General features: G+C 42.0%; 1 protein-coding gene across 1 annotated transcript in view; it reads left to right on the top strand.

The window, feature by feature from the left end:
* The window catches only part of LOC142786400 (decapping and exoribonuclease protein-like), a 63,424-nt gene that overhangs the window by 37,197 nt on the left and 11,823 nt on the right, over window positions 1–14,404 (top strand). The window contains exon 3 of the mRNA XM_075884085.1: window positions 12,333–12,467. Coding sequence (XP_075740200.1) covers window positions 12,333–12,444 — 112 coding nt within the window. The 3' untranslated portion in view covers window positions 12,445–12,467. The remainder of the gene's footprint in view (window positions 1–12,332; window positions 12,468–14,404) is intronic.

Genomic DNA, 14,404 nt, shown 5'->3' with positions numbered 1-14,404 from the left:
CTAAAGCATTCGATCCAGGAAAGACATTGAGAAGGTTTCACTCTCCTTGTCCAACGCTATCCTGATGTTCTAGGCCTCCATCGACCCTGTTCACCGAAACTGTGCTGTCGCTATCAAAGTCACCACCACTATCGAGTTTCAATCCTACTTCACTCGGTTCGCTTCCCAATGAATATTGCATAGGCATAGTTACTCGAGTGCTGCGTATTTTGCCACAACTTTCGTCTCGTGCTTGACGCTGGAGATACGGTGCATGTGACGCTACAGAGTGACACTCTGCTAAAGTTTCAAACAGACTGTCGACCTCACAATGGGCCTTTTTTCGAACATGACTATGAGAAATATATTGTGACATCAGAACACAAGTACGACACTACAAAGTAACAAGCAAAATAAACTTTTTGTGATTAAGAGCTTGACACGTGCACTACACACACTTCTTTGTGACTAACACATGAAACACTCAAGGTATGATTTTATTCACATCACAGCCTGCGAAGTACGCCAACTATAGCAGCTACTAACGCTACACATGCAATACTGCGACACACAGGTATATTTGGAAACACACGTATATTTGGACTTCATGAAACACTGAAGGCATAGTCGGCAACACTGCCTGCGTACGACAACACGTTAACTTTCAGCTACGTACGCTACACAAGCAATACCACGGCGCATACTCAGAAACATACTTTCCTGATGATTTTTCGGTGCAGCGATGAAGACGGAAAATCTGCTCAGAGTGGGCAGATTTGGAAATTCTAGGTGACGAGAAACCGTTCGAAACATGCTGGAACTAGGCCTAGCAGGCACGACCTACTGTACTCCTGATTTGCCCAGATGGCTGAGTTTCTACAAGAGCGCGTGTCTCCGCTTTCGTTCAACTGCTTGCCGTTGGTGGCGCTATCTGCATAACCTGTTTTTTTTGTTACTTTGTGGATGGCAGCGGAGTAAACATGCCTGCATTCTTTTGATTCTGTGATGAACTAATGGAATATACGCGTATGTAAATATAGCTTCGCTTAGATGGCTGGTCGAGTGAGCAGGTTAAGTATTTATTGCATACTGGTTGACAAACGTGGAAACCCGTAGAATTGTGTATGGCAACCTATGTTTCTGAATGACTTTTAGTATTTGTATTTTTAAATTGTTTTGCATAAAAATTTTGCATTATGAGGTCTTTGTTGGCCGAAATATCACCACAATCACTAAAGTTGAGTGAACAGGTGCTGATTAGAGCCATGCGGCTCGTAGGTTACGGCCCTAGCGGCAGAAGTTACGAACTAGACGTGGGCTTTCTAACCTATCACGCGTATACCACACCGCAACAGTAAAAAAAAATGAAAGTGCCAGTTTGCTTTTTCTCAACTTTTTTGTTTTATTGTAATACTTATTTATTATTATGTAGTGCCCGCCCGCTACAAAGGCACACTTTAGTACACTGTAACAAAAAAAATGGTCTCACTATCATCGTCATCATCACACTGGCAAAGATGGCAGCCGCCTAAAAGTGCATATGCGAATGTGCGGGTTGCTTTTAGACTAAGCTGGGTTTGGTAAATTGTGTAGATTGCGATGTTAAAACGCGGTGAATCAGCGCTGTGCCTTGAGTTTATTCTCTGTTGTTCCCGTCTCTGTGTGGTGTTTTTGTTGCACTCTCTGGGCACGTACACGTCTGGTGAGAATTTGGACGCTCATGAAATAGTGGTGCTGCGAAGTTTTGTTACTGAGCCCGTGATCTCCGACAGCCTTTGCTCCTGCATTGCTAGCTTTCTAGCGAGGTGTGTGTAAGTACTTCAACGCTGTCACCTGCGCGCATTGCTAGCTATTTAGCGAAGTGCGGAAGTACTTCAGTGTTGCCAGGCCGTGTCAGTCGGCAAAACAGACAAATTGTTCGGCAGTGTAATATAGTTAGTTGGGCTAATGCGGTTAGCTGTGGTTATCATTTATGAAATGCCGATTGCCGTGAGCCACACGGTGACACGTCAATAGTTCGCAGCAACTTCGTCTGCCAATTACTGCCCCGCGTTCTCAGGGATTACAAAGAGGCCGATTTACACCTATCTATAATGATACAACCTCGTAAATTCAAGCTGTAAATTCAAGCGGCTATGGTACACTGAGTGAAAGAGCAAGGTTTTTTGCTGCGTATTCGGTGCGCCCACTAGATGAGGTGGAGAGAAATGATGGCAAGAAACTGGTTGACCACTTTTTTTTTTCAAGGGGGATGGGGGGCAGACATCCTTAAAGATTTCTCCGTGTTTGCGTATGTCTACGCTGCATGGTCTCCATACGTGGGCTGAATTGAGGTGGTTTGAAACAATATTACCTACCTGCTGCTACAATAGTGTTATTATATAACTGGTAATAATAGGCCGGGCATTCATTGTTATTTCTTTCGTTCTATTTAACTTTTTTCTCTTTGTTTCTACCTCTTTCTTTCCTACCTTTGTCTCACTGTCTCTCCTATTTCTCATTTGCTTCCTTTTATTTCCATGTTTTCCTCTATTGTGTTCCCTTTACTTGGTTCTCTCTTTTTGCAATGATTTTCGTTTTTTATATCTTTTGTCCTGGCTCTCTTTCTTTTACTCTCCCAGTTACTTTTCTCCTCTCACCCATCAGATTTATTACAAGCCACACTGGAGAAATCGGCATATGTGCAGGAGGCATTGGTTTTGGATGTGAAGCAGAAGATGAAGAGCTCTGAGAGATTAAAAATGACGAAGAGAGTATATGCCGATTTATGGTGATAATCATTTCAAAAGTTTACATTAGCGCTGTTAATTCACTCCAACAATCTTATAATTGCCCCGCCGCGGTGGTCTAGTGGCTAAGGTACTCGTCTGCTGTCCCGCAGGGCGCGGGTTCGAATCCCGGCTGCGGCGGCTGCATTTCCGATGGAGGCGGAAATGTTGTAGGCCCGTGTGCTCAGATTTGGCTGCACGTTAAAGAACCCCAGGTGGTCTAAATTTCCGGAGCCCTCCACTACGGCGTCTCTCATAATCATATAGTGGTTTTGGGACGTTAAACCCCACATATCAATCAATCAACAATCTTATAATTCAATAGCGCGTGTGATTACATTTAGATGTAAATCAATAGTTTCTTTGCCAATCTCCCATAGTGGGTGTGAGCCAATCATTAAAGAATTCATCATATCTGTTCGCTCTGTCTGGCACAATGAAAAGCCTAAAGGAGTATTGACACAGATTTTGAGGTGCAGCAAAATAGACGTTTTTAGTTTCCTTGACATGTAGTGTTAACGCTTTCCCAAACAGGAGCTGGGAAACACCTATAAAATATGTCACTTTGATTTTAAAGTTTTCAACTCCCAGCAGGCCTGTCAGTCAGTCAAGAACTTTAATATACAGTCCTGAGGAGTTTAAGCTTTAGGACACCAGGGTGTCCACGAGGGACTCCAGATACTTTTTACAGGGGGGCACCACCTTTATTTTTGAAAGGGCACCCTTTTAAAATGGTCAGTTTTTCTCTCTGTACATTGGCGAAAGAAAACTCGGCGGAGGAGGCACGGGCCCGGTGTGCCACCCCCTGGCTATGCCGATGCCTCCCAGCATGTGCAAAGCAGCTCCACCACCATCATAGTGTTATGCCGTTTCAAAACAGCTCAGTAGGTTTGCGAAATCTGCTTCCAGCATGCAGCCTAAATTGCAGAAATCATTTTTGGGGTTGCTGGACAACTGTTCACTCATCGTGAACCACGTGTGACTGACAGCAAAGAACAACAGGTGCATCTTTCACGAGTTGCAGTTTGTGCGTGACGTCACGGGAAGACTTGACACGTCACTGCAAAGCCTACCTTTCAATACCAAAACCAAAATAAGTTTTAATGTGGTGGTATTAAAGGTATATTCAATGTATTCTCAGGCTCCCCGGCACTCTTTTTAGTGTTCCCGACACCCGTGTTTTCATATAGAGTGTATTGTGTAAACTGTATAGTAGCAATATATTGAATTTATGCATAACGTTTCGAGAATGAACATACCTTTTGGCTCTCTCTAACTTTTTTTCGCATCAAAGGGCAGCCGCAGCCATGCCCTGCACGCTCGTCTACATCCAAGGTGAACACCTCATTCTAGCATGTATTCAAGCCCTTGAATGAAGAAGCTGGTGCTGCATACATACTTTTAAAAAAATGTTAGTGTGTTTATTGATACTTTGATCAGAGGACATATATGTATCCTTCATGAGCTTGAATAAACGTTCTGGATTTACTGACTTGAATTCTGGATGTGGTCAACCTTGTATGTTTGTTCAAACAAGGCAGTACAGGGGGTGAAAACATAAATTAGGGCAGCTGTGTGCTAGTGGTGCCAAGAAGCCTGAAGAAAAAGGGGAAGTCTGCCTTGTTTCTCTTGAGCTATCTCTTGCCTCTTCTCTTTCTTTTTTAGTTTTTTCTGTCTTTATTGCTCCTGTAATTATCTATTTCCCTTGCCCTTCCTGCTTTCCTTCTTTTTCCATATCTTTCAAATTCTTGCTTGCTACCTCTTTTCTGATTGTACCCCAAGCGACGACCGCAAAGACCACTAAAGTGCTTCACAACTAAAAGCACCTTCGACGTGCATGATTTCGCGCTATAATGTACAGCAGCACTAACACCACGCATGCTAATTTTGTGGTCACACATGTAAGTCTACGGATATTACGTACGCTTGAACATTACTATCAATTTAGTTCTGAGCAGTTTATAGATTTTACATGCCAGAATAAATTTATCGTTATAAAAGTAATCTCAAGGTGTTTTATACAAACTCCTTAAGATCACTTTTATAACATCGCAGAACTGCGGTGCATTTGATGTTGTGAGTACGTATAGGCGACTTCAGTTGCAATATCTAGTTTTTGTCTAATGGAGAAGTGCATGCAACGTTAATAATACATCGGCTCTCTGGGCTGTAAAGATGGTACATTGTAGGGATGTTGATTAGATGTTATCAATAGATGTAGATGTATGGATCTTATTTCTACGTTGACAGGATATCGGTGTATCTCTGGGTTCCTTGGAAGAGATCGTGGCGGCCGCCGCGAATCGCCCCGGTAATTGAGCGAACAGATTGGCGGACCCTTTGATGTATGCTGTCATTAGCGTGGGACCTCTCGACTAGCGACACACACACGACGAGGAAGAGCCCCGCAGGCGCCACCTTGCAGTGCAATGATCACGACTCAATATTGGACGTTCTCGTGGGCCGTGCATGCTCGTTCTCCTCATCTGTTGTGTGTGTGTGATTGGTGTTCCAGTCGGAGAGGAGGAGCCCAACAGGGCTTAAAACGACGCCACAGAGTGCTGGACGGGACTCTGAACTGTGTACCAGTTCAACCACCATGCTCGTGTTTTGTGAAACCCCTAACCTTTCTTTGCTGTAAATAAGTGTAAATAGTGCCATAAACCTGTTTATTTTTCGTATTCTCTTTTTGTCAGCATTCGTTTCCTCCACCCGGTTACACCACGCTACCACAAGAGACCGGGTGGACCCCATTCGCAACAGCCACAAGAGCCATTTTAAGATCATTGGCATGACCTTAGAAATCTAACACGTCTGAACAAATTCGGTGGTATTGGTTTGCTTGCGAGTATGGGATGGATGTCTTGCAGTGATGCGGTTGGCTACTCTTAAAATGAAGATACTGATGGCGATCCGTTCGTTTTTTGTATAGGTTTGTGCAAATTTGTTTCTCCATCATTTGACCAGTAACATCAAGAAAGTTTATAGTTGATTTGGAGTAGGTGTGTGTAAACGAGATTGATGAGTGAGTTGAATTTAAGTCATCTATGAATGACAGCAGACTTTCCTTTCCGTGATGCCAAATCATGAATATATCCTCCAAGAATCTTTTGTAGACGAGAGGCTTCATTCAATGACCTGCTTGCAAGAAAGGATTCTCCAATGAATGCCATAAAAATATTTGCTTAACTAGGAGCCATCTTTGTACACATATCTGTGCCGTTTATCTGGAGAAAGTCCTTATTATTGAACTCAAAGTTATTGTGGCTGAGTACCAACCGCAGAAAACATGACTAGCATGTCCTCATCTAAGTACACAGACACACTGGCCTTCTTGAAAGCTGCGACTGATGAATCAATGCCATCTGACTGTGGGATGTTCGTGTATAGTGACCCTACATCTATTGTCACAAGGATACTATCGTTAGGAACCTCGAGTCTGGTGATTTGATGGAGAAAGTGGTTAGTGTTTTTATTGTATGAAGGGATAGTTGGAACAATATTCTTAAGGATGAAGTCTAGTGCACTTGACAATTTTTCTGTTACTGTGTCGTTGCTTGAAACAATAGGATGACCAGGTTGGTTGGCTTTGTGTATTTTAGGGAACAAGTAAAAGCGGCCTGGAGCAGGCTGAATTGATTGCATTGCCATGAACATATCAACCATGACTTTTCCGTTCTTACGAAGCGAATTAAGCTCATGGATTAATTCTGACTTGAATGATTGAGTGCGGTCGTCTTCAAGTTCAGCATAGAAGTTCTTGTCCTCGAGTTGCCGATAGCCTTCTCTCAGGTACTCAGTTTTATCTAACATTACTATCGCACCACCCTTATCCGCAGGCTTAATTACCAAATCCGCTCAACGGCTTAGTAGCTCCAGTGACTTAAACTCTTCTGAGGAGAGATTGTTTCTATAGTGCCTTGTTTTTGAACAAGCTGATATGATGTCTTTTTGTACTGTAGATATATACATGTCTAGGTGTCTGTCCCACTGCTCAGGTAGTGATCAAGTTTTTGCTGAAGAACCAGGGAATGCTGTTAGACTCGGTTCATGGTCATGGAAGTACTCCTGTAGGTGCATATTTCTGGCAAAGTAAACCAAATCCTGATACAACTGCAATTCATTAACTTTTCCACTAGCCAGACAGAACATGAGGCGTTTTGAAAGTAGTCCGATTTCAGTCGCAGATAGCTGTGCTGAAGAAAGATTAATTACACTCGGAGGTGCGGTTTGAACATCCCAGTTGATATCTATTGGTGTCGCCGGTATAAGTGCATGTGTAGTAATTGTTCCAGTTACCCCACCCCGCTCTAGCTTGTGACGCTTGGACACTAACCACTTTCTCCGTGAAATCACCAGACTCGACGTTCCTAGCAATAGTATCTTGGTGACAATGGATGTAGTGTCACTATACACGAACATCCCACAGTCAGATGGCATTGATGTGTGTATATGTATATATATTCATGAACGGCCTGTCAACGATGTTTCTAACAATAGTATCTAGGTGACAATGAATGTAGTGTCACTATACACGAACATCCCACAGTCAGATGGCATTGATGTGTGTATATGTATATATATTCTTGAACGGCCTGTCAACATTTTTGTTGGCTGTCCTAGATGGATGACGAGCGAGCGTACAAATTTGTTACCTTTGTACATCTGATGAATGTCCATCATACTTACTGTGTACATCCGTCGACATCTGATGAATGTTTGGAATATCCGAAACGTATGTCCCGTCGTCTGCCTACCAGATATCCGTGGTTACTTGAGGGGCACTCAAAACCATTGTCCTGTACTACGTCAACCGACAAAAGTTGTTAATGCTTTATATAAAATATAGTGGGCGCACCCTTAAGGCTACGTGTCATTTAGCGTATGACACATGTGCATTTAGATCACGCTATTTTGCTAAGCCCTCTAAACTTTAACTGCAGTAATGGAAGTGGTGCTCCATGCTGCTTCAAAGTGCAATATTTGCTAGTAACTGCTCTAAACCTGCTCCAAAATTGTGTGCAAACGAAAGAGAATGAAGTTTAAACAAGGGGCCATCGTGTGAGCCTAAGCGAAACGAAAAGCAAGCTGTATACATTATCATCCTAGTAAGCTACTCAGTGGCATAAATCGAGAAAAATCTCAAGGGGTGACACATATCAGGCCATGGTGTCCAATTCGTATCTTTATTATTATGGCTTGTATATTTATTTATATAAAAATTAAATCGGGCTTTCAAACAAAATTAAAAAAACGGGCATGGGGTCACACAGCTGTTCACACAGCTGAAGGGCATTTAACACAGGTACGCAGCAGAAAATAAAAAGTCTTTTAAAAAGTTGATTGTGCTATACTTAACTGTCGAGTCAATTATATCACGTGCTAAAGCTAAATCTCCAGTGTGACCCTTGCCAGGGGTGTCCTCCCCAGCCTGAACACAAGTAAAGTCCGAAGTCTCCTGAACCCTTCCTCCCGCCCTTGATTTATGCCAACTATACTGCTTGTATACTAGCTGCATACTAGCATATAAAACATTTAATAATATATATATAAGCATTGAATTGATGATTAAGTGATGTTTTAGACTTCTGTAGTCATTAGGAACATACAACTGCTCCGAAAATACCAATAGCAACCCTAAGCTGTAGCATTTTTTTCTGCTGCTAAGACACTTGAGCCTGATTCAAAGCACCCTTTTTTCCTCCAGAATCTGCTCCAAAAAGCAAAATGTTGCTTCCATCACTGTAACTACCTATTATTATTACTATCTACTTGTGAAACTTAGTGCGAAGATAAGATTAAAGATGGACACTGGCTCGGCAAGAAATGGTTGAAATATATGCGGTAACAACAGACACTAATCTATTTGGGATTGTTTAAATATAAGTGCTTGTCCACTCCACACTGCCCTAAACCTGTCAGCTCTTTTTAAAAGTTGACAGGTTGCAGTAGCTGTTAGCATCTCCAGCTTTTGTAAACCAACTTGCGTTTCACTGTCTTATGAGATAGCTTTATGAATATATGGGAAAACAAATGCAGAATACTTCAAATTAGCTTTAATTTCATAAAATAACATATTCCTGCATGGGAGTTGGTTCATCTCGAGCAGTTGGCAACTTTTGCTGTTAAGTTTGCTCTTTTTGTTTTTATCGGTTTCGCCTTCAGAGAGCCTCCGAACGTGAAATAGATCTTTTCACATATATTGTTTTTTAGGATGGGCTCCAACATAGGCACCTTTAGACAAACAGGCGGATGAACGGACAGACAAACAGAGAGACAGACAGACAGACAGACAGACAGACAGACAGACAGACAGACAGACAGACAGACAGACAGACAGACAGACAGACAGACAGACAGACAGACAGATGGACGGACGGACGGACACACAGACAGACAGGCAGACAGATAGATAGCGTCAACTCCACTTTAGCTTGTTAGTAGCAGTAGCTTTCATTCGACCCGAGTAGACATGAGTCATAATCGATGTATACTTTGCGGTAGAGAACACGGACGATAAGTAGACGGGGAGATGCGCAGTCTGTCAACTGAACACTTAATTTTCACATATATATACCACATACGTATAATTAAAATGAGAAAAGGAAAAATGAAAAGTTGCCTGGAAAATGGTGCACATGAGCAATGAATCTAATCGTCTGCCTTCCCAGGTGAAAATTTCCTTCTGGTTGGCTATTGGATCCAGCAGTGCTGGTTTATTAGTACATTCTGAGTAGGTGATGGAACCAGCAGCTGATGAAACCACTAGCTGGTGTTTCCAGCACAGTTCTGCAGGCAGACGGCCAACTTGTAACTCGCAGACGTGGAGCTGAGCAGGCAAAGCTGGCAATAAGCCTAATTCGAGCTCTATACTATCAGCTGCAAGCTTTAATACAGCTCAATTAGACCAGCGAAATCTGACCGAAATCTGACCTGTTTCTAACTGGAAGTTAGTAACCATCACAGCTGAAGAATCGTCGCTTTCCACTTGTGTAATACTTAGTAATACGAGTTAATAATACGAGTTACAGTGGTACCAATGAGTATAATAAGTTGGTTCCTCCCAAGATCATGTAGTTCTGAAGGTGCTGCTTTTCAAAAGTGCGTTAAATATGCACATAACATACAATCGTTGATCAATTATCTTTATTTCCAAAAAATGTATTTACACTACAAAAGGGTTATCTGCCAGCTTTGGCTCATGCTCTATGTTTTGAATCGTTCTGGGTGGAAATCCAAAAGGGACCTTGATCCACACCCTAGATGTCTGTGTTGTGAAGGGCAGCCAAATGATGAAGGCAATCTTTAACAAAATAAAAAATTTTGTTCTCCGTGCAGATCGCAAATGCAGATATCAATCTTTAAAAAATGCTACTTAACACCGCGGGAAGTAGTGCGCGTGAGGATATACATATCAAGCAAATTAACTTTTACATCTCTACAACCCCATTAGTTTACTCTGCAAACTAAAATTAAGAACTTTCTTAATAGATCCTTACACGGAGACAAAGAAACATGTCTTACACTAACCGGCATGCATACGCGCATTCATTAACATTGCAAATACCGATGTACAATGACAGTGAGCTTAATAAAGCACAAGAACATTTGAGATATGCACGCTTTACTTATATTTGAAATAATAACGCAACTTACTTGCATAGAAGATACAGGGCTGAGAAACACGCTGGGCCTCAATCTGCACTCACGAAATCAAGACACCATATTGCACAGCACCGAGAATAGCTCAAGTAGGCTGGTATTCACTTGTTACACTTTCTACAGGTAAAACTGACCCAAGAATAAACTATTACGTGTTAATATCACACAGATTCGAGAGCAAACTTGCAACTAACACATCAAACACACAAATGCAAAGACAGACAAGTCACGACAAAGGCGCAACGTGTGTTCTGTGCTAAACTACGGAGCTAAGGCGTCATGATAAATTAAACCTTATATAGGACTACTATTTCGTAAGCTTTTACCTATAAATAAATAACATGACTTTTCTATTGTGCAGAATTTGTATTAGGTAGGTGGAATCAATACAACCACTGTTGGAACCAACACAACCAGCATGAAACCAGCTGGTTAGTTGCAGGTTCCACCAGAAACCAGCAGCTCCCAGCAGAAAGCCAGCTGGAAATTTTCACCTGGGTTGTTTCTCGGGTGTATAGTCCTTGTTGTTTCGTAATGGTTAACTGTTCTTGTTTTTCTTTTGCTCTTACCGTTTCCACCTCGTATATGTAGTATGCGAAAAATAAGCCTTAAGTTGATGGTCTGCGCATGTCCCCATCTGTTATTTGTCTGTGTGCTCTACTTGGCAATATCCACCAATCATGGATCTCCAACTGACCTAATCGTCCACTTTGATTAGAAATGATTATGCTGACGTAGATGGCTATGAATCAAAGAACTGTGCGAGCATGAGAGTGCTGCTGAATGCCGCAAGATGTGTTTGCTCGACTGTTGACTCATGAGAATACACTTGTTTTCCTGCAAAAGTGAACGTGACTTTGAATTCTATAAATATGACTGTGTGTCACTCTCATATAGTAGCAGCAGGAACTGCGAGTGACACTCTTCATTGTCTCTCAAACAGATGTGGCAGAGGACTAATCACGTATTTTTCTTTCAAATATTCCGAAGGCGTGTTTAAAAAAAAATGCATGAACTCTATAGTTCATGTTTGTACTAAGATTTACGTTGCTGAAATATTATAAGATGAGTTTTCTAAAAAAACGCTAAATTGACTGTCATGGTATTTATTAAAAAATATTTCAATGACTACATCGAAAAAGACAGTTTTCATATGAGCAGCTCGATCTGGCACAGCAGATCTCAATTTTGTGCTTTTATATGTGTTTCTTTTGCGATACTACTCGGCAGCACAACAAAACTAAAGGCTCACGCGATGAGTACACCAGAGAACACGAAGAACAATGCGCGAGTGCTGCCACAAGGCATCGTAGACCAAAAGAATAGGGTCTCCTGCCATTATCGTTGTTGTGGTGTAGTTCATTTCTAAACAAAAAAGGACAGAAGTTCATATGTGTGGGGGCCATAATGGGCTAAGTCACAAGCTCAAATACACTAACACTAGTGCGCACCTATGATTTCACAAGCGCGCTTCATAGGTCTCAGGCGGCGGTGTGTTACCAGCGACTGGGAGAAATACCAGCATATAGAGGAAAGCTAATCAATTCTGGCAGGTACTACTGCGTCTATAGAGTGTGAGAAATAGATAAATACATAACGCTATTTTGTGGAGAAGACGCGGGAGATTCTACTTGGTGTGATAAACTAAAGAATGCTTGATGTCGACCTATGACCTACCTTCCACTTCCCCAAGCACTTTTTGTGCATCATGTGGTGAAACTGCATGTAATCGGTAAACATTCCGCCATTATCGACCAATCGAGTTCGTATTCTGGTAGTTGTAGTTTGGCAGTGAATCCTTAATTTCAGTACTGGGGATGTTTTGTTTAGTTAAGATATATATTAGCCTGTGTACCGTGAGAAATAAATAGTACATGTAACCGTCAATAAACTTGACTGTTTACATTTGTCCTTGTTTTGTAGGCACAAGCTGCTCTCCTGGTGGGCCAATCGCGTCTTGGAGGCGTACCAAAAGGATTGTGTGGTTTTCGAGATGACGATGGCATTGTCAGGCACGTCCAGGAGTTTGATGTGAGCACAATGCCAGACAAGGCCGAGGTAAGCCAATATCGCTTCAGTTGTGTATTTCTGCAAGCATTGCTTAGCGTCCGTGCTTGAGAAACTTCTGCCACGCTTGTTAAGAAATGCTGTCATTAAAGAGCAGGCCGTTTTTTAGCACATTTGCGGTGCATTGGCAGCACTCAAAATAAATAATAAGGCCTGTAAAAGCATTGCCAGTTTATAAACAGCTCAATTTTCTTGACCTGAAGGCATCATTTTCTACCAAGAATTTCTACAAACTACATAGCGCTTCCATTAACCCCATCATAACCAGTAACATTGTTGCCTGATTCCTTGAAATGAAGACTTGTTTTTCTATTGGCTGAGTTCTCTTTGGTTTATTCATCGCTGCTTGAAGAGCTGGTGGTAAGGCATGCTTTGTGTACACTAAACCTTCAAAACATGCCGAAACTGAAATTGTGTATGCCTCTACGAGATGGCAATCTTGAAATTGATGACTTTCCTCTGGCATCTCGAGAAGTCTCTACATGACTGCATATGCTTGCTACGCCACTCTTGTAAAGTCGATGAGTAAGTGAGCGATTACAACAATTTAAACTGGCACAGCATCGTTTGTTACCTTGCTCTATCACTTTGGGCACTTCCTATCACAATGAGCACTTCGTTTCAAAATTTTTTCTCGAAGAGAGGGGCAGCGTCTTTTTGTGTTTATTTTAAATGGCCTCCCCTCAAACGTGGCTCCACCCCTGTTAGTAGCTAGGCGAATATTCACCTTCGCGGAAAAAAAAAACCATAGCTAGTGTTTATTTTCAATGGCGAGGAATCGACTTCCAGCACACCTTAGCCAGCAATTGGTACAGTAACTAACAATAAATATGACTGACAAATATACCCGTGTAGTTACCAGTACTTTTTCTTCGGGCCGTGCATCTTTGTCGGAAGCTCTTGGCCATGAAGAACTCAGCGACTTGTAGCAGTCCTGTGTTCTAGCACGCCATAATTAACTTAATACATCTTAGCATTGCATTACCGTGCCTTACAGAAATTGAAATTTGAAGACTTCATAGCTAAGTAGAAATGTTGGCTCTACTTTTAACGAGACTTGCATGCACCTCCGAATTTGCAAGACACACCTAGAAAATGAGTGTGAAACAGCTGCAGCAGAGCGTAGCGAAGCATCTACGTGCGCAGGCCATGTTGCCCCCACAAAGATGCCGCCACGCAGGAGAACGGGCTTGCCAGTTTTGTGCTTATGGATTATCGATGTGCATCTTTACCTTGTTCTGTTATAGTAAAAGAGTGTAACACCCATAGGTTGGCAAGCAAAGGGGACATTCCTTGGACTCACTCTCAAAATATATTTAATACAATAGTGCTCATTTCGATCCGAAACTTTACTCAACCAGGCTCACTCAGACTGATTCAGAAAAATATTATTCATCTGAAATCACTCACACTCTCGGTTCAAACCTTAGTCTAAGTGGAAAAAAGCACAGCATGTCTACAGAATGAATGATGATGAGTGGGGCGAAGGTTTCAAAGGTTTTATTGGTAAACCGTGAATCATTCGCTGGCAGCATTTATGCATCTGCCTTTCTGTCTGTTCGTCTGTTCTGCCACCTGTCTGTATGCATATCCATCTTTCTGTATAAATGTTCATCCGTCCATCTAGTGAACACTCCAAGTACCACCTTTTCGCATATTTTCATCTTATATTCATCATATACAAGTACCGCCATCTGGCACACATTCCAAGAACTAAAACGAGAGGTGGATACTACATACAGGAGATCCACGACCCACGCCTTAAGGAGCTTCACCCCTTAAAGAAACAGCACAATTCGAAATATTTTGAGTCAGTCGACCCATGAGTTCGCCTGCCGACCTGTGTTAACACTGCCGAATTTTTCTTGCCTTGAGGCTAATTGGACTCTGCTTACTACTCTGTCAGTTTTAGGCACACGGATGTCTGC

This window comes from Rhipicephalus microplus, unplaced genomic scaffold (assembly GCF_043290135.1).
Source record: "Rhipicephalus microplus isolate Deutch F79 unplaced genomic scaffold, USDA_Rmic scaffold_23, whole genome shotgun sequence".
In the NCBI taxonomy this organism is placed as follows: Eukaryota; Metazoa; Arthropoda; class Arachnida; order Ixodida; family Ixodidae; genus Rhipicephalus; species Rhipicephalus microplus.
This window is presented reverse-complemented; position numbering and strand designations above follow the sequence as displayed.